At 35.6% G+C, this 24,355-nt stretch overlaps 2 protein-coding genes across 2 annotated transcripts in view; one reads left to right on the top strand and one right to left on the bottom strand.

Annotated features, from left to right (window-relative positions):
* The first annotated feature begins 1,368 nt into the window (after nt 1-1,368).
* Nucleotides 1,369-11,524, top strand: arpin (actin related protein 2/3 complex inhibitor). Its single transcript, XM_077711985.1, has 6 exons — nt 1,369-1,576; nt 4,402-4,477; nt 5,366-5,498; nt 7,331-7,537; nt 9,201-9,355; nt 10,231-11,524. The coding sequence occupies exons 1-6, from the start codon at nt 1,485-1,487 to the stop codon at nt 10,237-10,239; spliced, it is 672 nt and encodes a 223-aa protein (XP_077568111.1). The 5' UTR covers nt 1,369-1,484; the 3' UTR covers nt 10,240-11,524.
* An 864-nt stretch (nt 11,525-12,388) lies between these two features.
* Nucleotides 12,389-24,355, bottom strand: part of anpeplb (alanyl (membrane) aminopeptidase-like b) — a 28,355-nt gene continuing 16,388 nt past the window's right edge. The window contains exons 9-20 of the mRNA XM_077710863.1: nt 22,575-22,640; nt 22,327-22,466; nt 21,666-21,745; nt 21,448-21,578; nt 19,202-19,257; nt 18,935-19,082; nt 18,644-18,729; nt 17,500-17,616; nt 15,915-16,082; nt 15,615-15,755; nt 14,356-14,419; nt 12,389-13,572 (exon numbers count right to left, since the gene is read on the bottom strand). Of these exons, the coding sequence (XP_077566989.1) occupies nt 13,360-13,572; nt 14,356-14,419; nt 15,615-15,755; nt 15,915-16,082; nt 17,500-17,616; nt 18,644-18,729; nt 18,935-19,082; nt 19,202-19,257; nt 21,448-21,578; nt 21,666-21,745; nt 22,327-22,466; nt 22,575-22,640 (1,410 nt within the window). The 3' untranslated portion in view covers nt 12,389-13,359. The remainder of the gene's footprint in view (nt 13,573-14,355; nt 14,420-15,614; nt 15,756-15,914; nt 16,083-17,499; nt 17,617-18,643; nt 18,730-18,934; nt 19,083-19,201; nt 19,258-21,447; nt 21,579-21,665; nt 21,746-22,326; nt 22,467-22,574; nt 22,641-24,355) is intronic.

Here is a 24,355-nt window from a genome sequence, read left to right as displayed (position 1 = left end):
TGTTCCAGGATGGTTATACAAACAATCCACCCAATCTGGGTCCTTGAGATTTGGTGGGCCCTTGGTGACGAGGACAGGGCTATTCGGACAATAACAAGAATATTGTTATCGTTATGTAACCGTACACTTCGGGTTTTTCTGTATGTAACGATTATATGATTATGATTATATTATATGATTCTTAGGTCAAGGAGGTTGTATAATTACTCTAATCTAAATGTTGTTAGGTCTAGTCCCTGTTTTTGTTATTAGTAAAATACTTTGATTGTTATTGTAGTCCCAGATGTTGTTTTTACTCATACGTGATGGAATGATCAACAACTCTGTAACTTGTGACCATAAAAATGGGACGAAAACGTCTATTCGGGGAAACGTTCGGAAGTTGTAAGGGACACTTGCCGTAACTCTCCCTTCCGGAGGCTTTTACCTGTTGAATCCATTTCTATTTAATTAAATGTCAATAATTGAATAAGATGTCTTCCTGCAGTTATTGATAATTACGGACGAAGGTAATTATTAATGAACCTGACAATATATATATATATATATATATATATATATATATATATATACATATATATATACATAAATATATACATATATACATATACATCTTTTTCTTGGTTTTTAATTCATTTTTAAACCAGGTAACCACATTGTCCTCACATTTGCATTTGCAATCCCAACCTGGGAGAAATTCAGGATTCATTGTCTTTCCCAAAGTCACTTCACTGGACAACCTCCTCCACATATACCATACATTTAGATATGCTGTGTAGTTCAGCTCTTTGAAAGAGTCTTCACTTTTGTTAATATGAAGTGATTTGCATCCATGTTTTATCTCATTCAGTGTCATTGATGGTGCTCATCGCTACTAGTTTTGCCATGTAAAATTGATTGGGTGTCTATTTAGAGAGAAACTAGAATGAAAATGCTTCATGCAGCGGTGAAAACACCGCTTTCAGGTGTCATTCATCGTCAATTACAGTGTAATTGACGATGAATGACACCTGAAAGCGGTGTTTTCACCGCTGCATGAAGCATTTTCATTCTAGTTTTCATTCTGGTTGTCATGATCCCCCTTTAACTGTTATGGTGTAATTATTACACCATAACAGTTAAAGGGGGATCATGACAACCAGTTGTTTTAAACCATTCGAGTACAAATAATGGTAAATTAATAATAAATAAAGCATCTTGTGCTGCCTGTTCATCAAAAAGATTTATGTGTTTGTGTGCGTGAGAGAGAAAGTGAGAAAGAGAAGGAGAGGAAGGAGGGTAGAGAGAGGGAGGGGGTAGAGAGAGGGAGGAGGGGGGGGGGGGGGGTAGAGAGGGGGGGGGGGGGCAGAAACCGGAACTGGAGAAAACTTCTTCAGTGTAAAATACCGAGTGTAACATTCATTTGGGCGCAACCAGAAATGACGGTTGGCGGAAAAACAGCCTGACGGAATTTCTGGAATTTTAGATAGAATCGTTTGTGGAAAATGAGCCGCATTTACCATGACACAACTTTAAAAAACAAACCAGTGTACAATGAGAAATATGGCAGTGTGTGGGCACCGAACTCGCATGAAAGGTACGGATTTGTCTGAAAGATTGCACTGCTGTACTTCAATACTTTTCGACCAATGCGATGTTGAGTATTTTAGTATTTAGTATACTTTTCGACCAATGCGGTGTTGAGTATTTTAGTATTTAGTATACTTTGTATTTAAGGACAGAAAAGAAACGACATTATGTATGAGTGTGTATGTGAGTATGTGTGTGAATGTGTACGTGTATGTGTAGTATATCTAAACATACAGTAATACCATGACATAGAAGTGCCCCAACTTATAATTCATTTGAGATACGAGGAAAATTCCTAGCACATACTATTTGCGTTGAGATAAAGCCATACGTGACAGCCAGGTTCCAAGTACGCAAGGGGCTGCTTATGATAACAGCGCAGTGTCTTTCTCGCCTCATCTGGCTCCCCTAAAGATTTCTACGAGTACAGGGCGTAAAAGTTGCATTTTGTGTGTGATTTTAGCGTTAATCATCGCAGAATTAAGGGAAAAACAATGGGTGGGTGAGAAGAAAAAGTATATTATAGTATATTAAGCTGTATATGTTGTACCCCTGAATTTACGGGGTAGTTGTATTTCGCCTTTAAAAGACGGGTGAAATAATCAGACAGGTCCTTTGTTGTTTTTAAAGCCAACTTCAGTTATATCAAAGCAATTCACACAGAACATAATATACAATAACACCCAAATATATACATAGTAACACATTAACAACCCGTTATAACCTAAAACAATGTACTTGTTGCATAAGCGATTATAACTTAGGAGTATTGTAACTTGTTACCTTTTGTTCCGGCCGTCATATACTGCATACTATTATGCTACCGTTATAACGGCGGCCGAAGGTAGCCTGCTGTAAACAATACACCCGAGACTCGCACATTCACGCACACACATAAAAAAGTAAACAACCAGCGGCCGAAAGTAGCTTGCTGTAAACAATACACCTGAGACTCGCACATTCACGCACACACATAAAAAAGTAAACAACCATCACTAAGCATTATGATCTTTCTCACATGCTAACTGCTGTCTCTTGCAAATCCCACACTCAATCGATCTTCAAAACAAAGCAACATACCTTTAAAAGACGGGTGAAATAATCAGACAGGTCCTTTGTTGTTTTTCAAGCCAACTTAGAGAAATGTCTGAATAGCCCGCTTTTATTCTATACACAGGTCTATGACCATTACGTAATCGCTGCGTATTTCGCGCGTACCCATTACGTCATAGCTGCGTGTTCCGTGCACGCTTCGCGCGTCAACTCTGCGTACTTTACGCACGCTTCGCGCGCCATAGCGGTGTGAGTCCCTTTTTCCCTTAACACCTGCACTCATTTATAACTTCACTTACTTCACCCTGTCACATATACAAGCTGGTTTACCAATTAGAGGGGAATACTTTACGCACCACCCTTAGCAGAAGGCAGCTATAAAGGATACCAAGCCTTCCAAAGGACTAAGGACATAATTTCCAAGTTGCGCAGTGACATTCATAACAAAATGGAGAGCCTTCTTTTAATATGGATAAAGACAAACTGTTTACGAGAGATAGCGTGGCCGAATCGATAACACGCGAAAAAGCCAACTGAATCTTCATGAACTTGAAGACGAAGTAAGCCTTCCGAAAAAGGGAACTCTTCGACACCAGCTGTACCCTTCTAAGTATGTCGTGGCTGGATCGATTATTTAAAAAAACACTGGGATACACTCGGTTATGAGGCATGGAGACACAGGAAGTTCTGTGTCAAAAGCCGAAATAGGATACATTAACATCTTTGCCTTTAGTGTAAATCAAGATTAAAACTTATTTTTAAGTTTGTGTATAGTTATCCAAGTTCATTTAAGTTAAATTTAAAGTTCATCTTATGTTACGAGGCTGTCCGTAAAGTCTTATCTCTTCTCCTTTCTCTCCCTCTCTCATGTCCATGCACTCCGTTACCAGAGGGGTAATTGATAATTTGTGAGTGGGCGGTGAATTAGAACCAATAAAAATGTTTTTCCATTGTAATAACCTGTTTTTGGTGTTTCTCAGAGGGTGGGAAAAATAATTTGTATTTAGTTCATTTTTTAACGGGAGAATTTGATTTGAGATACAAGTAAATTGACATACAAGCTCGGACCCAGAATGCATTAAGCTTGTATCTCAAAGTATTGCATATATATATATGTGTGTGTGTGTGTGTGTGTGTGTGTGTGTGTGTGTGTGTGTGTGTGTGTGTGTGTGTGTGTGTGTGTGTGTGTGTGTGTATGTGTGTATGTGTGTATGTGTGTATGTGTGTGTGTGTGTGTGTGTGTGTGTGTGTGTGTATGTGTGTATGTGTGTATGTGTGTATGTGTGTATGTGTGTATGTGTGTATGTGTGTATGTGTGTATGTGTGTATGTGTGTATGTGTGTATGTGTGTATGTGTGTATGTGTGTATGTGTGTATGTGTGTATGTGTGTATGTGTGTATGTGTGTATATATGTATATATGTATATATGTATATATGTATATATGTATATATGTATATGTGTATATATATATATATATATATATATATATATATATATATATATATATATATATATATATATATATATATATATATATATATATATATATATATATATATATATATATATATATATATATATATATATATATATATATATATATATATATATATATATATGTGTGTGTGTGTGTGTATGTGTGTCTATATAAAACTATCTTTGAGCCATTGCTTTGGTTTTTTTTTTAAATTTTTTATTTCTTGTTTGTTTTCATCATTTCATTGGCCTATTAGATTTTGCTAAAAAGGAAGGTGTCCCTTTTATTTCCCCCCTGCAGTGGTTCTGGTGTGATTCTTGAAGGAACGCTTGTTGATGTTTCTCGACATGCCTTGACTGATGTGAAAAATCAAAAGGTACTACAGTATTTGTTGACTTTTTTATGACGAATAGAAAATATGGCACAGCAAACAACACCATTTATGCAAAGCTAATAATTTAATAATAATATTTAATAATAGTTTCATGCTTCCTATCATGTAGGAAGGTACTTTACTGAATTCAATAGTAGAGCCAGAACCCACATCCATTTTCTTTGTAAAATAAACCGAAAAAGTACAAAAAGAACAGTTCTAGGCCATTTAGCTGTTGACCTAAAGCACTACTAGAGTTGGTGGCCTGGTGGTAAGTGGTTAGCGTGTCATCCTCACAGTGGGGGTCTTGGGTTCAAATCCAGGTCTGTCCACCTGTGTGGAGTCTGAATGTTTTGCCTGGGCCTGCATGGGTTTTCTCCTGGTACTCCGTTTGCTGATTGGACACTCTAAGTTTCCCCTTGGTATGCGTGACAGCGTGAATGGTTGTTTGTCTCCTTGTGCTCCGCGATTGGCTGGCCACCAAATCAAGGTGTCCCCTGCCTCTGGTCCGAAGTTAGTTGGGATAGGCGAAAAGCCAATCCCCCACCCCGCGAACCTAGTGAAAATGAGATGATGAGACTACAGAGTGACGTCACAGACAGACATCCCCTTTGCATGCAATTGCATAGATAATTTACCCTCCAACAACCCCAATAAATACCGGGTACCTCTGCAGTGTGGTTTCTTCATCAATGTTTTGGCAGTACGGATTGGATAACTTTATTCATCCCGTATTCGGGAAATTACATTGTGGCAGTAGCAAGAGGGTGATTAGATAGAACTGCAAAGCAAAAGCCCAAAGTACAATTGTATATGTGTTTGGATTTATGTCACATCCAGTCATTGAATATATATAACAACATAAATTACAAAATATTTTTCCTTTGACAGTTCCGTTACTATGTGCTGTACATCAAACCTAGGCGCATCCATCGCAGGAAGTATGATAATAGAGGGAAGGAGATTGAACCAAATTTCAGCGACACCAAAAAGGTCAACACAGGGTTCCTTATGTCCTCATACAGTAAGTAAAGGCCACCTATTGCTTTTTGAATCAATTCACTGACTAGGGTACTGTGGTATGAAATCAATACAGCCACAAGTAAGGCATTTTCAGTCTTAAAAAGGAGGGAAATGGAGCAAACATCTGAGGTCCCAATATGTTACAGTAACATTGAATTTAATGCTTTTATTGTCATTATACAAGTATAATGAGATGGAAAGCTTTCACCACATAGTGCACAAATAACAACTCACAAATAAATAATCAACAATTAAGAAACGTATTTACTCATTAATCCGCACCCTGAAATTTGCCTTGAAATTTTTTAATTTTACTATTTCTCACGTATTACAACGGGAAAAAAATCAATATTCGCGAGTTAGCCTAGCGTTGCGATGTTGTTTGATAGCGCTGGGGCACCTTATCTACACAGATACTCTGGTCAGAGACGAAGGCACACAGATGATTCTTCACCTTCTTTTATATCAAATCCGAGTAATTGACAATGTAGAGCATTATTTTTGATAAATCAAAGTCAACTTTGATGAACACTGACTCAATCTCCGATGGGAAACATTTGCAGTGCACAAAGACTACAACTCAAACTACAATTATAGGACCCCAAGCTGTCTGCCTAGGTGCCTAATTGAAAAGAAGGATATACGCTGCCTTTTTATGAAAACAATGGAAAACATTATTTCAAAATCAAGCCTACCCGCATTTGTCCAGTCAGAGCACATTTAACTAGGTTTAAACGACAGAGCCCTAGGTAAGATGGCTGCCCGGGACCCAGGTAAGATGGCTGTGCCCAATGCGAGTAATGACGGGAACAAAGTTTTTTCACATTTATGCAAGATACGTACGTTTTTTTTCTTGAATTTCATTCATAGACGTCAAAATACATTTTGTTTCGCGCTTTACCTGTTTTTCTTTTCGCTATTTTGAAATAAAGGACCACATCGGAATTTGCTTGCGCCTTGATGTCACAGCGCACGCAACGACGCCATTTTGTCATGATTTGCAGTTTTTTTGCGTGTTATGTTTTTGTGCGCTTATAAGCCATACCCCTGATTCAGTCATCACTTTTTTTGTACAACAAAAGTGCCTTATATGCGAGTAAATACGGTAGTCCAAGTGAGGTCAGCAAAGCGTAGTGGGCTTGTTCCGTCAGAAGTCCAGTATGGGTTCCACAGTTTTGGAATCGTTCGGCGCCTAGTTGCGCCATTTGCTGAGTCTGGACACAACAAAAAACAAGTAGACAAATAGAAAATCAATATACAGTAGATATAAATAACCAATAAATAAGAAATAAATAAGCAGTCCAAGTGAGGTCAGCAGAAGTCCAGGATGAGTTCCACAGTGCTGGAGACGTTCAGTGCTTAGTTGCACCATTCGCTGAGTCTATGGACACAACAACAAACAAGAAAACACATCGAAAATCAAAATATAGTAATGATAAATAATCACTAAATAGTAATGATAAATAATCACTAAATAGTAATGATAAATAAATAATAAAGAAATAGTAATGATAAATAAATAATAAAGAAATAGTAATGATAAATAAATAATAAAGAAATAGTAATGATAAATAAATAATAAAGAAATAGTAATGATAAATAAATAATAAAGAAATAGTAATGATAAATAAATAATAAAGAAATAGTAATGATAAATAAATAATAAAGAAATAGTAATGGATAAATAAGTGGTCAAGATAAGCCGTATAACTAGTAGTAATAAGTCTTGATTAGGTTCTTGGTGCAGAACTGGTTACTATGTGCTGTACATAAAACCTATATTTTGTAATGTATAATTGTTTGTGTCTTTGTTCGCATTTTATTTCCATCTAGAGGTGGAGACTAAAGGGGAGTCAGACATTCTGTCAGAAGAGCAGCTAGCAGCATTGATTCGTAAAGACGATCTGGTGGAGATAACAGACAAGCACAGATCTCTTGGGACATGGGCCTTCTGGTACCCTGAGTCTGAGATGGACAAAACTGAACTAGAGACAGAAACAGACATTCGACTAAAGACCAGAGGAAACAGCCCCTTTATATGTGAGTCTTGGTAGTAAAACTATTGCCATTTTTTCACCAATTTAATGAACCTGAACTACCAAAATCTAGCACTTCAGTTTGAAGTCTTTTAAATTACCGTATTGGACTGAATATAAGACGACTCCGGTTATAAGACGACCTCCTCTTTTTCAAGACTCATTTGCAAAAAGACTTTTGAAAACCAAATTTAATGTTTATCCAGTTCGTGTTATCGCGTGATTACTAGACAGGATCCACTCAGTATTTCTTTCGCAGATTGTCTTTGAATGGTTTGTTGACCACAACATCCAACACCTCCAGCTGTCTTGTCATTTCCCCCAGAATGATCAGCAAGTCGCCGTTCATCATCTTCCCTTGTTTTTTGACTAGATCGGACAAGTTTCCACAAAATGCATCCAAAATCAGCATATATTTCACTTTTTTTCTGAGTCCCCCAAGCTGTCTGCACAGCAACTTTGAGCCAGTCCACTACAAGCTCCGTTTCTCTCCAGCCCTTTTCCTGGGCACGTACAATAATGCCAACTGGTATCGCCTCCTTAGGTACTGTCCTACGTTATAAAATCACATACGGAGGAAGTTTGGTTCCGTCTGCGATTAGGGCTTAACATGACGGTAATGCGCCTCTTCTCATTTCCAGTGGATTTTAAAATAACAGTTTTCTCACCTTTCTTGTGTACGGTGACAGGAGTTGGCAGGTGTCTGATCACCATTGCCAATCTGATCCAGAGGGTAAGAGGGCATTTTCTTCAAGTTGATCATGTAGTGCATCGCAGCGTTAGTCCGTTGTGCTGCATCATTTTTTCCACCAGCCGAGGCTTGAAAGCAGCGTTGGGTATGTTTAGCTCTTTGGCTATTTCCAAGGCTTTGAGCTGGATGACGGCCCTGCTGATAGGCATCCTTTCGTTTCTCGTCCACGTACGCGCACACCCTACTGTCGAGCTCTTGTAAGCGGCTGCTCTGAGGACCACGGAAAGATTTTCTCTGACAGAGAGCATTTTTAGGCAATCTTTTTTACCTCCATTACTCTCTGGGACATATTTCACAGCCGCTTTGCTGTTTTTTGAAAATCCATTCATCACCATCATCTTGAAGTTTGCATCATAACTTCTCAGCTGCCGGCTAACCTGGACGATCTTCAACCCACTTCTCTCAAGATTGGTCCTATATTTCTCCATTTATCGCTTCTATTGTTTTCCCCTATTTTCTTTCGTACTGCTATTTTGTATTTTTCTTCTTGCTACCTCTCTTTTTATTTTTCTTCTTTGTGACAGGGATTTGCTCTGGCCTCGGTAGTTAAATTCAGAATTTCCTTTAAAGATATATAGCGCCGTTTAACGTTGTGAATAAGTATGATGCCTTGACCCAGAAAATAAGATGACCCCCACTTTTTTAGTCTTATTGCAATGTAAAAAAAACATCGTCTTATAATCGGGCCTATACAGTAAGCAGAACTCTACTCTCTTAAGAATGTTAAATGAAATGATGGAAAATGTATTGTCCAATAAATTGTTGATCTTTTAAGGTCGGAAAGTATACTAGTAGCCCGAATGCCTACAATAATAAAACAACATTTGCTGGCAAATTATTCTTAGATTTTCATTAGATTAATTGAATTCATTTTCAGGTGTAAGGGAATTTTGACACAATTTATTTCTATTTTTAGTTTCTTTAGCTAAAATAGAGGGCAGGACTGTGTCCAAATGCAACTTCGCTGGAGATGAGAATGCTGGAACATCGTGGACAGACAAGATTATGGCCAACAAAGCTGAAGCAAATGCAGAGGCCTGCGGTGAAGAAGGATCGTGTGACGATGAATGGGTAAGATCGGCACCTAAAATTAAAACTGCTTCATAGCAATGCAACAAGTTTTTTTTCCCCCATCTGCATGGTTCTGCAGACAAATAAGCATGAAACTACTTAAATTTCCAACAAATATTTTTTTAATATAGCAGAAGTCAAATATATACCTCCTGAAAAGTACATGTACTGCGTTTATTCGAGTATAATGCGCACATGTCTAACGTGCACTCATAATTTGTTACTAAACATTGGTAGAAACATTTTTTTCACTTTTCCTCAGCTCATAATTCCACCGGTACTGGTAACTGGTAAATGCTGAACACATCACCATGACAAAACATTTATTCACAACATATGGTACAAAAACCTGGTAAAACATTCTACTACTACTACCAATATGAACACAATTCTCAAATGGAATTTACAATTTTAAGTCCGTAAAGTCTGATTTATTGTCATAAGATTGAGTATTTTTCAAAGTCTGACCCTTAACCCTAACCCTCATCACCAGATTCACCAAATATTTGATTAAATTCTTCTTGAGCGAGGAGAGTGCTCCCTGGGCATACTCGTTTCTCTGGAGCAACTTTTTTTAAATTTTTTGACCCCTATTGCCATATAAACGAAGGCTATTTGGAAAGGGCTGGCTTTTGTAAAAGAAGGTAGATTATCTTCATCTGGCGGACAAAGATTTTATGCCATTATACATAACGGGTGCGGAGGGGACTTTTTCACTGGGAAGTTGGTTCAGTTTTTTGGTGCAAAACTTTGCACTTTAAACTCCAATAATTACAGTAATCTATTTTGCAACTCACAGTGTTTTTACATATAAAACTATGAAGTACTATATCGTGCAATGTATTAAAAATCTCACAATTTTGTTTCTCTTTCAGAATGATTAAAGAAAGCTCATCATCAGCCCATTTAAGTTCTTTGCACATTACCAGATGGAACAGCCTCAACTTTAGCCTAATGTAGTGGACCAGATTTCCTCAGTTTTCCTCAACATATTAACATTTTGCACACCGCTTGAAATTTTCTCTCATCCTAGAGTTAAACTGGTATCTTTATTCTCCTTTATTGCACTTCTCACCTACCGGAAATTTTATATGACTTATTCCTGGCTCATATTTCCACTGGTTGTGTTGCATTTAAAAAAGAAGCACTACATACGATTCTACATTAGATTCTATTGCTATTACAAGGGTTTGTATTGCTTTTAGAGGTTTTTAATTTTACTCTTTTATTCCTCTTGCATGCCACTTGCCTTCACGAGGGTAAATGTATGTTAATTTCTACAACACTACAAACGTACAGTTTGTGTATATTTTCTATCAAAATGATAAGAACAAAAGACACACAAAAAACTGCTCATTCTTTTTCTTTATTGATATTTCAGTTCAACAGTTGTAATAGTGAATGTATACATACTGTATGTCACGGGTGTCCAAACCGGGCTGCAGTGGGTGCAGGTTTTCATTCCAACCAATGAAGAGGACACATTTTCACCAGTTTGGTGTTTTAAAAGTGTAATCAGTTGGTTGCCATCATGCGCTGCTAGTTTCAGACCTGGTTAAACCTCATTGGTTAAACTGTTCGTGCTGGATCAGTTGGAACAAAAAGTTGCACCCAGAAATACGAGATTCGCGTATCCAAGATGGTTCCCGATGCGGCCGTCCCAATGGATGAGTATGCGAGAAGTTGCTTATGAGAACAGCATCGTTCTGTCTTTCTTGCCGCATATCTTTCACAAGATATCTTTGAGCACCGGGCCATACAGGTTGCATTTTTTTTACTGGAGATACCGTGACAGAGTCGATAATCTGAAAAAAAGACAGAAGAATCTACATGGACTTGAAAGCAAAGCAAGCATCTGAAAAAGACCAGTAAAACCATTCAAAGCGAGTCGTGGCTGGTTTGATAATTTTAAAAACAAACTGGGATACGTTCAGTTCTGAGGCATGGAGAATCAAGAAGTTCCGATTCGAAAGCCACTGTGAAATACATTAATATCTTTGCCTTGGTTATCACACAAGAAGGTTTAATTTTAGTGTAAGTGAGATTACAACTTAATTTTCTCCTGTGTTTTAAATTTTATTGGATAACTTTATTCATCCCGTATTCGGAAAATTACGTTGTCACACTAGCAAGAGGGTGAGGATGCAGAAATAGGAAAGGCATTTTAGATGTAAATAGATAGGTGATAAGTAAGTTAATAAATAAATACATGAATAAATATATGTATGTATATATATATATATATATATATATATATATATATATATATATATATATATATATATATATATATATATATATATATATATATATATATATATATATATATATATATATATATATATATATAGATATATATTATATATATATACATATATACATCTACATATACATATGTATATATATATATTTCAGCAACACATATATATATATATATATATATATATATATATATATATATATATATATATATATATATATATATATATATATATATATATATATATATATATATATATATATATATATATATATATATATATATAAATATATATATATATATATATATATATATATATATATATATATATATATATATATATATATATATATATATATATATATATATATATATATATATATATATATATATATATATATATATATATATATATATATATATATATATATATATATATATATATATATATATATATATATATATATATATATATATATATATATATATATATATATATATATATATATATATATATATATATATATATATATATATATATATATATATATATATATATATATATATATATATATATATATATATATATATATATATATATATATATATATATATATATATATATATATATATATATATATATATATATATATATATATATATATAGACACAAACATACACATACATACATACATACACACACACACACACACAGATGTACATGCATGCATATGGTCTTAAATAAAGGGGGTCATATACAGACAAATTTTATTTCAAGTTCAAAATGACAGTGAAAATAATTACAAGTACATTTGGAAAATATCCACCTAAATTATGTTGCTGAGTGTCTTCTCACATTCATCTGGAATTCCTTTAACCAAAGAGAGTGCAAAGTGAGTTTGATGTATTCATGTGCAACTGAGCTACTCTATATGTATAGTACTAATTATTTTAGATTTGAATTGCTTTATACAACAGGCATCACTGATCTCATCACACCATTACAAAAAACTAGACAGTGAAATTAGAAAATGGAGGAAAAAAAGTACACATTTAGCTACAATGAAAATTACAGATATTTCCAGTATTTAGAAAACAGAAACAATCAATTAACCGCTTGTATAATATTAAAAATAAGCCGGTACATTTGAGTTAAAACACTGAATCTACCCTATATCAATGAATCATAGGAATATGTAAACCATAGGCAACCCATCTATTAAATTAGCTTTTTAAAGCACTGAAATAGTTTTGGAAAAATGTACCATGTAACTTCCCTTATTTCCCCAGCCGGCCACTGATTCAGGGTTTCCCCATATCTGGTGCCGTAGTGAGATGTGATCGGCTCAAGCACCCTTCTGCAATGTTTGATGTTATATAAAAGCAAGGCTTTCACAGAACTACCCAAAGCCTCATAGTGGTTAAACAGACTTGAATGGAACGTTTTTTTTTCTCTATCAACTTGCATCGCGAATGAGTCCCAGCACTACTGACATTTCTGTGCTTTGTGTCAAAATCAAATCTTATGCCTTAAAACTGGGCTAGGTCATTAACACTAGCCATCTAGTCTACTTGAATTGGACAAAAAACACTAATTAGATTCATATCTACAGAACATATTTATTTTTTTAAAACAAATTATCAGTTTAATTTATTTACATTCTGTAGTGATCTCAGGGATCTGGTTTATGAAAAGTGCACCAGACAGTTTTTTGTCATTTTGTTGAATTGTGTTCAGAGTTGGTCAAGATTTTGGAATAAGTAGCGAAGGAAGGGCTTTAAATCCAGCTTGCATCGTGGGAAAAATATCTAACTTCTCGTCTCTTGATTGAAACCACGTCCAAACTGCCTTTTTGTTCTCGTGGACCCACTGGATGTTGACTTTGACTTGCTCTAGGGCCTGTTCCACAGCCCAAGAAGCAGCACCAAGAGGATAGTTTGCAGCAAATGTCTCCAACTGCAGAAGTTCACAGGTAGAAATTTCATAAAAAAATTCTTAACACAACCCAAAATTGGTGAAAGAGCTTAAATCAAACATTGAACAGCCTCTAGAATAACATGCTATTCTGTTTGTTACATATATTTTAACAAGCCGAAAAGTCAATCAATTTCTCACTAACTATCCGATATTTATGTCAAATAATTATATTGGGATCCGTCAAACCACACATAAAAATATGTACCTATATTCTTTGCAGATATATTTCACGTCACTGAAATGGATAGTGAATTTGTTTTTGCTATTTAGATTAATAATTGGGTGGCCTTTCGACTAATTGGTTAGCATGTCCACCTCACAGTTTTGGGGTTCTGAGTTCGATCCCAGGTCAGGCCACCTGTGTGGAATTTGTATGTTCTCCACGGGCTTCTGTGGGTTTCCTCCGGGTGCTCCGTTTTCTTCCCACATTCCAAAAACATTCAAAGAAGGCTGATTGGACTCTAAATTGCCCCAACATATGGGTGTGAGCATTAATGGTTGTCCATCTCCTCATGCCCAATAAAACACCGTACACGGAATACTAAATTAGTAATGTGATTGTTTTGTTTTTTTTAGAACTAACTGAATGATATTTAGTTTGTCCCAGCATTCATTATTGAGCATTCATTTTTTAAATAAAAAAAACTGCCCTCTAACTCTATGAAGTGGATAAAAAGTTGAGGACAGTGATGAATCCAGTGACTCATCTTAGGGTGTATCTATGTTATCTTTGTTATGAAATCACAGTTAAGAATAATTTACCTCCTCCAATTCGAACTGCGTCGAAAACCTCCTGGTTACTGTCTCTATCAGTTGGATTCGATCCCTGTGATAGACAAGAGCAATGTATTAGAGACAGCATTGTTTTAGAATTGAAAAGGTTTGTATTGCAAATTGGAACACTTGAATAAACAGACTATCTTCATTAAGATCACAATACATACAGACATGAATCAGCAGCAGTTCCTTTTAACAACAAACATTGAAGCCTTTATGAGAAGTATCTGAAGATAAGTACTGATTACAATTGATTACGTTTGTACTCTATTATGACAACTAGTTTAAATAAGCAAATGTTTATTCAAGGAATTGCTAACTTTAGTACCAAATACAACCAACAGGCAAATTGGTAAGACTACCTTGCCTCATGTTGTCATGTCAACGACTTAATTTGAAGTCCATAAGGGTCTTATTTTTTGTTTTGTTTTTTTAGTGTCCGAAATACTCTTGTTGTGGAAATGTTCTGCTGTGCCCGCACTGTAAACCCTAATGTATTTAAAGGCATAATTATATAACGATTATATAGATTTATATTTAATTATAGATTTATATTTATTTATATATTTAGTCATGTAATGACTACTTAATACTTTATATATATATATATATATATATATATATATATATATATATATATATATATATATATATATATATATATATATATATATATATATATATATATATATATATATATATATATATATATATATATATATATATATATATATATATATATATATATATATATATATTTTATTTTTTTTTTCAGTAACATGCGTATTTATTTATTAGTTTATTACATTATTTATTACCCATCTATTTTTTCCTGTATCTGCACATTCTCACCCTCTTGCTACTGTGACAAGGAAATTTCCCGAATACGAGATGAATAAAGTTATACAATCCAATAGAGTTCAAACTTTATCGCTCAGTCAACTACAAAATTAAATTTGACTGTATAACCTTAATTGTTTTTAGATAAGTCAACTGTTCACAGTACATAAATGACCAAATGCAGTATACTTCCTTTTTTCAAGTTTCTTTTTTTTTCATTCCGTTGAATGTTTATAATGATCAATAAAACCCTGATCTTAAGTTGCAAAGCTTACAAATAGTTTAATTTATTAAAATATCTCCAAATTTCCACTTTAAAAGTGTTTCTTTGCATGTATGTGTTTTGTGGTCCAACACTATTGTAAGTAGTCATCATAACAACAAAGTGCAAAACAAGAACCAACCCCTGGCTAACGTAGTCCCAGTGTGCTCTGATGAAATCCCAGGCCATTCCATGCCCCACCACATTTGTGGCAATGTAATTAATTGTAGAAGTAACATCCATTAGTCGTATCTTCTTAGGGTCCAAAGTGTACTCCAGGTATCTGCAAGATAAGCAAGACTCTCTTTATTTAGTCTTGTTGTCTGGAATTTCCCTGATCATAAAGTTTGATAATAACAAAATAAAATGTGTCATAAAACTTATCATAACCTATCATTTAATATGACGCATTGGAAGGATGGAACGTGATCGCTAATGTCACCTGCTCAGAAGCCAGATCTTTTTTGTGCATGACAGCGCTTTTCGAAGCTGATCTTTCTCTGAGATTTTAGTGGTCTCCAGGAACTTCTTCCAAGCAAACTCCCATTCATTTTCCCCTCCAGCAGCCACAGCTTGGCAATAGATGACTGACCGTAAGTTTTGGTGAATACTGAGTCACAGACAGAAAACATCAATTTAAGCAATTCTCATCTCATTTTCTGCTTCATCCTCATCAGGGTTGTGGGGAGTGCTGGAGCCTATCCCAGCTGACTCCTGGCCAGAGGCGGGAGACACCCTGAATCGGTGGCCAGACGATCGCAGGGCACAAGGAGACGGACAACCATGCACACTCATACCCATATCCAGGGACAATTTAGAGTGTCCAATCAGCCTACTATGAATGTTTTTGGAATGTGGGAGGAAACCGGAGCACCCGGAGGAAACCCACTCAAGCCCACAGAGAAAATATATACACACAGATGGACGTGACATGAATTTGAACCCAGGACAAAAGAGTTGTGAGGCCGATGTGCTAACCACTCGCGCCACTGGGCCGCCCAAATTAAGCAATTGACTTTTCCAATATCTTTTTGCTGGGTGGACCAGTGGAGCGAGTGGTTAGCATGTCGGGCTCACAGCTCTCAAATTCAGGTCGGTCCACCTGTTTGGAGTTCGCATGTTCTCCCTGGGCCTGCATGGGTTTTCTCCGGGTAAATGCAGAAACTTATATTTGTGCTCTTATAACAATTAATGCTCCCCTGCAAATGTCGCCTATTTCCGAGAAGACATTTCTTTTTTTATTAACATGAGAACGACAGACCATTGATTTCAACATCATGGCTACGTGGTTCAATTAAACCGTATTGAAGCGGTCACCCTACAACCCAAATCTTTCACCTAAAGAGAACATTTGACCTTAATGAATAGGAAGGTGCAACAAAGTACGCCTTAGACAGTTGAACTGTTAAAATCCCACTTGAGACAAGAATGGGTCAGCATTTCAGTGTGTAATAATTCTAAACCTTTCTCCTCGATCCCCAAAACATTTTGTTGTAAGATGAAGTCGGGATCTCTCACAGTGGGGAAAATGGCCTTGTCAATTTTTTCTAGATTCATTGACAGCATGGAATTTAAAATAAACATTTTCACCCTGAAAATTGTATATTATCTTAGAATCATCTTAGAATTTGGACCAGTCATTATGTTCCATTCTTAGTGAAATACAGTGGTACCTCGAGATACGAGCTTAAGTCGTTCCGGGACTGAGCTCGTATGTTGATATTCTCGTAACTCGAATGAACGTTTTCCATTTGAATGAACTAAAATCAAATTAATTTGTTCCAACCCTCTGAAGAACTTTTTTTAATCCATTTATTTTAAGAAAATATGCCTCAAAGGTTTTAGATCAGATGAAAATTTATGAGTGGCATCACACATGACAGGTTTTTCAAATCAAGAATTGACCACAAAATTTTTTATTAATTTTTCTTTCACTTTATGCGTGTTTTTTTGGGTTTTGCTAGTTGCCAAAGACAGTCACCAATACATTTTTTTAGTACATTTTACTGAGCCAGATGAGTACATACCTTTCTGTACTATTTTCGTCGCTGTTCATCCAGTTGTCAAACATCCTTTTTACCATTTCTGTGCATTCTGGGAGTTCATTGGTACAAGCCAGGTTTATGGCTGTAATTTGGTTTTGCCTTGAAATGAAATCCATTGTTATTTATTTAGTTTTGTGATCACTGAATCGTGTTTAGTAAATTACTAATTTGTATGTTGTAGAGCTTAGTATGAATATCTTTAACATGCATAATTTAAGGGAGAAGGGGATGAGATTACAGCAGGAGTAAAAACAAAGACGTTAATGTCCGATCATTTAGACTGAGAACAGAGAAGACTTTTAAAGCTTTTGTGCAAACCAAATGTTGATGACTCTATAACTCTTCATTTATTAAATCTTTCTTTTGTGCTTTTGTCATTATGTGTGAATGCAGTCGGTCCACCAAAAGTACAGTAATCTCTCAAATTTTGTGGATAATGTGGATCAGACATGGCCGCGATAATCGAAAAACCGTGAAGTATGAAGTTTGAAATGCTGAACTTCTTCTGTAGCATGCCTGTACGTATAAATTATACATTTTTTTGCTGTAGTATGCGTGTGACTGAAATTTTCATTTCCCAATAACTAATTTTTCAAAAGAGATTTTTTTTTATAGCTCAACAACTGTCTTTTGGTTCTAAACAAGCAGGTGGAACCGGCGAAGCCGGGAACCTCTTCTTGGATCTGATAAAGAGGAGACTTAGAGGAATAACCCTCTCCATTACATCTGCCACAAGCACTTGAATCCATTCTGGGTTTCTCCTGTGCAAGGAGAGGTGTCATGCCTCATTACAAAATGTATGTAGTCTCCCGTTGCCATACCCAAAATTTGTCCTGCCTACTCAGTCTGTTTGATTTGGCTTTCTCCCAGTACCGTTGTTTTTCTAGTTTGTTAGATTATTTATATGTTCTAAATTGCCCATTCAATAGTAAATGTTTGTCTACATATCGTATGCGCTGGGATGTACGAATGACCTAACTTTTGTTTACCTTTGTATGTGTGTATAAAAAAGATTTAAAAATCCTTAAAATACTTATTAGAATAAAAAATTCTACTACTACGTATATACACTACATCAAACAGATAAAAATACAACTTAGTGCAATGGGGAAAAAAAAATCCTTACTGTGAGGAATGGTCCAGAACTTCAGGGTTGGCCGTAAAGTTGCTGAAGGACATGTACAAGTTTTTCACTTGATTTCGAAGATATGTCTGAGGGAAGAAAAACACTTTGATACAATTCATGCATCCTTAATGGAAAATCTCTCAACACACATCTTGCATTTGAAACATACTGATTTTATAACCAGCAGATTTTTATTTTCCAGGTAAAAATTATGGTTTAAAAGTCAATAGAAATTCAAAAATTACAATGATGTATTATATATGCAATTAAAATTCTATTAATTAAACCTGCCTGCATCGATCCATAGACCTCAGAGCGGTCAAACATTAGGATGAAGTACTCAAGATTTCGAACTGCAGACTCCCAGGGTATGTAAGCTCTCTCACGATTAAGGAAAAGTGTAATATTAAGAGCCAGGGTCACATCAACTATTTTGGCTCTAAAAGAAAGTAAAGCAAAGTGAGACAATATATTTCAGAAAATAAACCACTGCTTTTCAGTTATACACATAAGTACTTTGATTATGTGGTCATAAGACGATAATAGCACTAGTCATACCTTGCCAAATTAAAAGCATCATCAATCAGCTGCCCTCTGTTCATTACTGGAATGCGCTAAACAGCAAATTACAAGATCAGACATGTTTAAAACATTGTGATTTAATTTCAGTTTTTAGTAGTTTCCATATTAACTCATTGGCTGCCATTGACAGTAATACAGTAATATCTCGATTAATGTGGACCAGACATGGCCAGGATAATCGAAAAACCCCGAAGTAGGGTCACCATTATTATTATTTTTTTCTCCAGTGCTGAGTCCTAGCAGCAAGAATAGCCTCTGCTTATGAATTTCAGCGTGGATTTTCACATTTTTATGAACTTAAAAAAAATATACATTTGTTTTTTCTTGTGTTGAGTCCTAGTAGGAAGCGGAAGACCGGGAATTGCTTCCGCTTGTGAGTTTTATTGAAGCTGCAAAATTTGAAGCGCAAAATAGCGAGGTATTACTGTATACAAAACATATAATTTCTATTATGTACTGTTCTGACATTAACAACATAACAAATTGCCATACAGGGAGTGCAGAATTATTGGGGGACTGAGTATTTGAATCACATCATCCTCTTTATGCACATTGTCTTACTCAAAGCTCGATAGGCTCGAAAGCCCACTGCCAATTAACAGGTAATGTGCATCTCTATCATGAGCAGGGTTGGTGTCTAATGACATCAAATTCTTATATTAGATGTGCATAATTTTTAGGAAACTTATTTTCCTTTGGCCAAAATGGGTCGGATAAGAGACTTGGAAGGCTCCAAATTAAAAAATAGTCCATGAAATGGGCTATTTTTAACAAAAACAAAAACCCATGTTAAAATTAAAAACGTACAAAAATTCAAGGTTTTGAAGCGTAATTATTGAAAAATCAGACGTTCCATTCAAAATACTCAACAGGGTCTAAAGAAGCGTATGGAAGAACCAAGGAACAAAATAACTGCCTGTGAAAAGAGAAAAGTCAAGCGTGCAGCTGCCAAGATGGCATTTGTCACCGGTTTGGCCATATTTCAAGGTGCTCGGACGTTTGGTCGCTGGTCTTTTGCTCGCCGGTCTTTTGTTCGCCAGTCAAATGGTGACAGAATTTACTGTTGAAACCAGCTCTCAAAATTTTATTCATGAGAGAGAGTTTAATATCTAAGAGAGAGAGTTTAATATCTAAGTACTGTTTAATATCTAAGTACTGTTTAATATGTAAGTACTGTTTAATATCTAAGTACTGTTTAATATTTAAGTACTGTTTAATATCTAAGTACTGTTTAATATCTAAGTACTGTTTAATATCTAAGTACTGTTTAATATCTAAGTACTGTTCAATATCTAAGTACTGTTTAATATCTAAGTACTGTTCAATATCTAAGTACTGTTTAATATCTAAGTACTGTTTAATATCTAAGTACTGTTTAATATCTAAGTATATTTGATCGGCGACCAAAAGATCGGCGAACAAAAGACCATCGACCAAACGTCCGGTCACGTATTTCAAATATCCCGAACTCCTTGCAACATCATGGGAATGGCCAAAAGCAAAGTGTGCAATACCCAGAGACATGGTCAAGGTAAAAAAAAAAAGGCCACTGAACAAAACATATGCTTAAACATCAAGACTGGGTCACTGGTGTGTTTTTAAATGTCGAAATATATATTTTTGAATGTTGAGCTGTTGTATTGGTTTACCTGGTGAAAACAAATAACTAAAATGGGTGCATATTTGTTTTTTTGTCAAATTGCCTAATAAATATGAACAGTGATAGTTACCAGCACACAGATATCATCTTAAAATAGCTAAAACTGAAAAAATCCCAATCACCAAAAACATTCAGCTTTGATATTAATTATTTTGGGTTCATTAAGAACATGGTTGTTGTTCAATAAAAAAAACTAGCCAAATAATTCTGGAGTCCTTGTATTACCACTTACAACGCTGAAATTAAGAAAGATCAACAACTTTTTCGTTGTTATTACTACTTTACATAAGTATCTAATATCCAATCACTTTTTCCATTCAGGGCAATGAAATGATGATGATTGTTCAATGCTAGTCATCCGAGTTCAAATGGACCTTTAGGCTTAGATTTTCAGTTGACATGTAAACATACCAAGCATTTATGTTGTTGGGCATTTTATTGACGATGCTCCATGTACTTATAGGTCTTGTGTCCCATGTATACTCATCATTTCCAATTTGAATGATAAAATATAAATCCCATGTGTGGTTCTTATCATTTCCCCAATTGGCTTTTTACTCACTTCAGGATTAGAGTTCAACTGCACGATAAGTCGTTGCCAGTTCTCCAAGTCGTAATTGACACGGTAATATCCAGTACAATTGACATTTGCAAGGATCCACTCTCCTTTCTGAGAAACGAATGGGGTCATTGCTGTGTTAAAGGAAAAAATGTTTAAAGTTAATGCATTTGCAAAGAAAGCAAGATGGTTTGTTGAAATCTGTGAGAAGTTGATCTTACATGAAGTTTTGATCCTTAACCAGGAGAGTGAAGTTCCTGTTATATTTGACATCACTTGGATTGGAATATGCCACATAAAACTGACCAACCAAAAATAGACATTAGATAATGTTGTTCTAACTTCATAAGTTCATAAGTAAAGTTAAGCACCCAAAAGCATATTGAGTATTGAACATGCAGTCTCTACAAATATAATAATACCCAGATTGACTATACTGGTATACTGGTCCACAATTTAGCGAAAACAATGCAACAAGAGACTCATGCTTAAATGCAACGACAGGGGCTAATCACAAAAATACACACAGCTGGCCACGAGAGGAAAGGGAAGCCAGGAGGGACACAGGGGGCAAAAAACACACAATCACCCAACTAGCACACGCAAGGAAAACACACATACACATACACACCTCCACCAAAATCCCAACAACCACTGTTGCTTGTTTTGTGTTTTTGCTGCTTTTCTGTCTTTTTTTTAAATTTCATTTTGGTATTTAGTTTTTTACCTAGGTCTACGATGTCTTGTGTCTTGCTACTGCTACCAAGAAATTTCCCGAGTACGAGATGAAATACAGTTCTAACATAGCATTACAAAACATGACACCCTAAAAGTTACATATTGATTATTTATTTTCAAGACCAAAATTTAAAAACTACTCACTGAGAATCCAAAGAATTGTTGAACAGAAAGTGGCGTTGAGTGACTTGGCCATTTGTAGTGCTGACAGTAATGACAGGATAACCATTTTGATTGGTCCATGTTTCCATCATCTTGGCTACATCAAAGTCGGGCCTATGAGCCTGAAAGCATGAAGCATCAGTGTAATTTTTTCTTTTTTTTTTGCGACGGTTTGCTAACATGGTATTTTTTACCTTTTTATTTTTTATTGTGTGATTTTGTCAACATACCTTTTGAATAGAATTCCAAAGGTCATATTGGTCAGTGTTTCCAAAACTAAAGGCTTTGAGGTAGTCCTGGGCGGATGAAAAAGAGAAATTGCTTAAAGAATGTGTTATGCAAAATAGACATATTTTTGTTTCTTTTAATGTTATGTGGTCATTCCCTCTTTAAAAAAGAATTTAAAAAACACACCAGAGTGGTTTTGAGAACCATTCACGTATGTTGGAGAAATTGTTGAAATTCTCCTGTTTGCCAGTGAGAGCTTCTGAAACGCTCGGTTCGACATAGCGTCGTCTTTTTTTTGCATTCTCCCTGGTCTGGCATTTGCATTGAGCTTCTGCACAGATACCCTTCCTTAAATTTTGCTTCCCCCTCAAAATAAATTACAGCTATTGCTGCACCTCAGTAATAACCTGACACATTGGCAGAGTAATTAAACAGAATACCAAAAATTTAGCATGGCCTTCATTGTGGAGTTGTTCCTATACTTACTTAGTTAACTTCTTGCGTCTCTTCATATGAAATTTTCAGGTAACAAAAGTCTCAATGGAAAAATCTTATCATGATAGATATGAAAGAAATGTCAAGCTACAAAACGCAAAATATAAAAAATTCCAACATTTTCCTGTAGCATTCTGTATTTTCTTAGGCTTTCCCATGTAACCCGTCCTTGTAATTGCCAATTGAGTTCACCTGCCATTTCCCCACCCATGGTGTCTCCCATGCTCAATACCTCTCATGTCACCCATGTATTTCTAATTGTCTCGTCAATCTATGTCTGTCTATTTAAACTCTGTGTATTTTTGAGTTCTTCTCGAATTGACAGGTGTTCATGCTTTGTTTCTACTTTGCTCTCTTCCGTCCAATACCTGTCCCCCTATGTATGATTAATTTGTCTGAGTTGTTAGTTTGTTACTTTCCTCAGTTTTTGCATTTAAAGGTTTGTTGTTTTTGTGAATAAATCTTCATTAATCTAATCTCATTTTCTGAACCGCTTTATCCTCATTAGGATTGCAGGGCATGGAGCCTATCCCAGCTGACTTCAGGCCAGAGGCGGGGGACATCCTGAATTGGTAGCCAGCCAATCGCAGGGCACAAGGAGACAAATAACCATTCATGCTCCCAATCATACCTCATGGGCTCTAATTAGCAGTGAACAAGACTGACACTGGGCTTTTTCACCTATTTCATATTTAATGCTACCTACATTAGCTTTCAAATGATGTATGCATTGTTTGAAAATATGTATTAATATTATTTTTGAATGGGGGTTTATTACAAATGCTGTAACATTAGCGGTTAGTTGGTTAAAGAGAAAAGGAAGAAAAAATATTATTATCACATATTGGCAATAATTTATGAGTCATTATATCATTAGTAATTCATATCCCAGCTGATTTTGGGCATAAGGCAGGGGACACCTTGAACTGGTGGTTATCCAATCAGAGGGCACGAGGAAATGGACAACCGTTCACGCACACACTCATACATTGGGGCAATTTAGAGTGATTAACCAGCCTACCATGCATGTTTTGCAAATGTGGGAAGCAAGCAAAACCTACAGAAGCCTGAGCTGGGTTCGAAACCAGGACTCCAGAACTGTGAGGCCGATGCATTACCTCCCCACCCAACGGGCCGCCGAGTCATTTTATTGAACACAGAAAATTGTCATTGCGAAACGCCAATAAAAGATTGTTTTTTTTTGTAATTTGCTTTATTGGTTCTAAGTGAAGTATTAGTGAGGGATAAGCTACTCAATATGGGTTTCGTGGGTTTTCTTCGGGTACTC

This window comes from Stigmatopora nigra, chromosome 2, assembly GCF_051989575.1.
Source record: "Stigmatopora nigra isolate UIUO_SnigA chromosome 2, RoL_Snig_1.1, whole genome shotgun sequence".
NCBI classification, from domain to species: domain Eukaryota; kingdom Metazoa; phylum Chordata; class Actinopteri; order Syngnathiformes; family Syngnathidae; genus Stigmatopora; species Stigmatopora nigra.
Note: the sequence above shows the minus strand (reverse complement) of the source record. Positions and strands in the feature narration are given on the sequence as shown.

What these genes read in the sequence shown, in the direction of transcription:
- arpin (XM_077711985.1), top strand. Translation starts at nt 1,485, where the DNA reads ATGAGCCGCATTTACCATGACACAACTTTAAAAAACAAACCAGTGTAC. An exon ending in CTGATGTGAAAAATCAAAAG is followed by an intron (nt 4,478 to 5,365) that starts GTACTACAGTAT and finishes TTCCTTTGACAG; the next exon opens with TTCCGTTACTATGTGCTGTA. An exon ending in AGGAAACAGCCCCTTTATAT is followed by an intron (nt 7,538 to 9,200) that starts GTGAGTCTTGGT and finishes TTCTATTTTTAG; the next exon opens with TTTCTTTAGCTAAAATAGAG.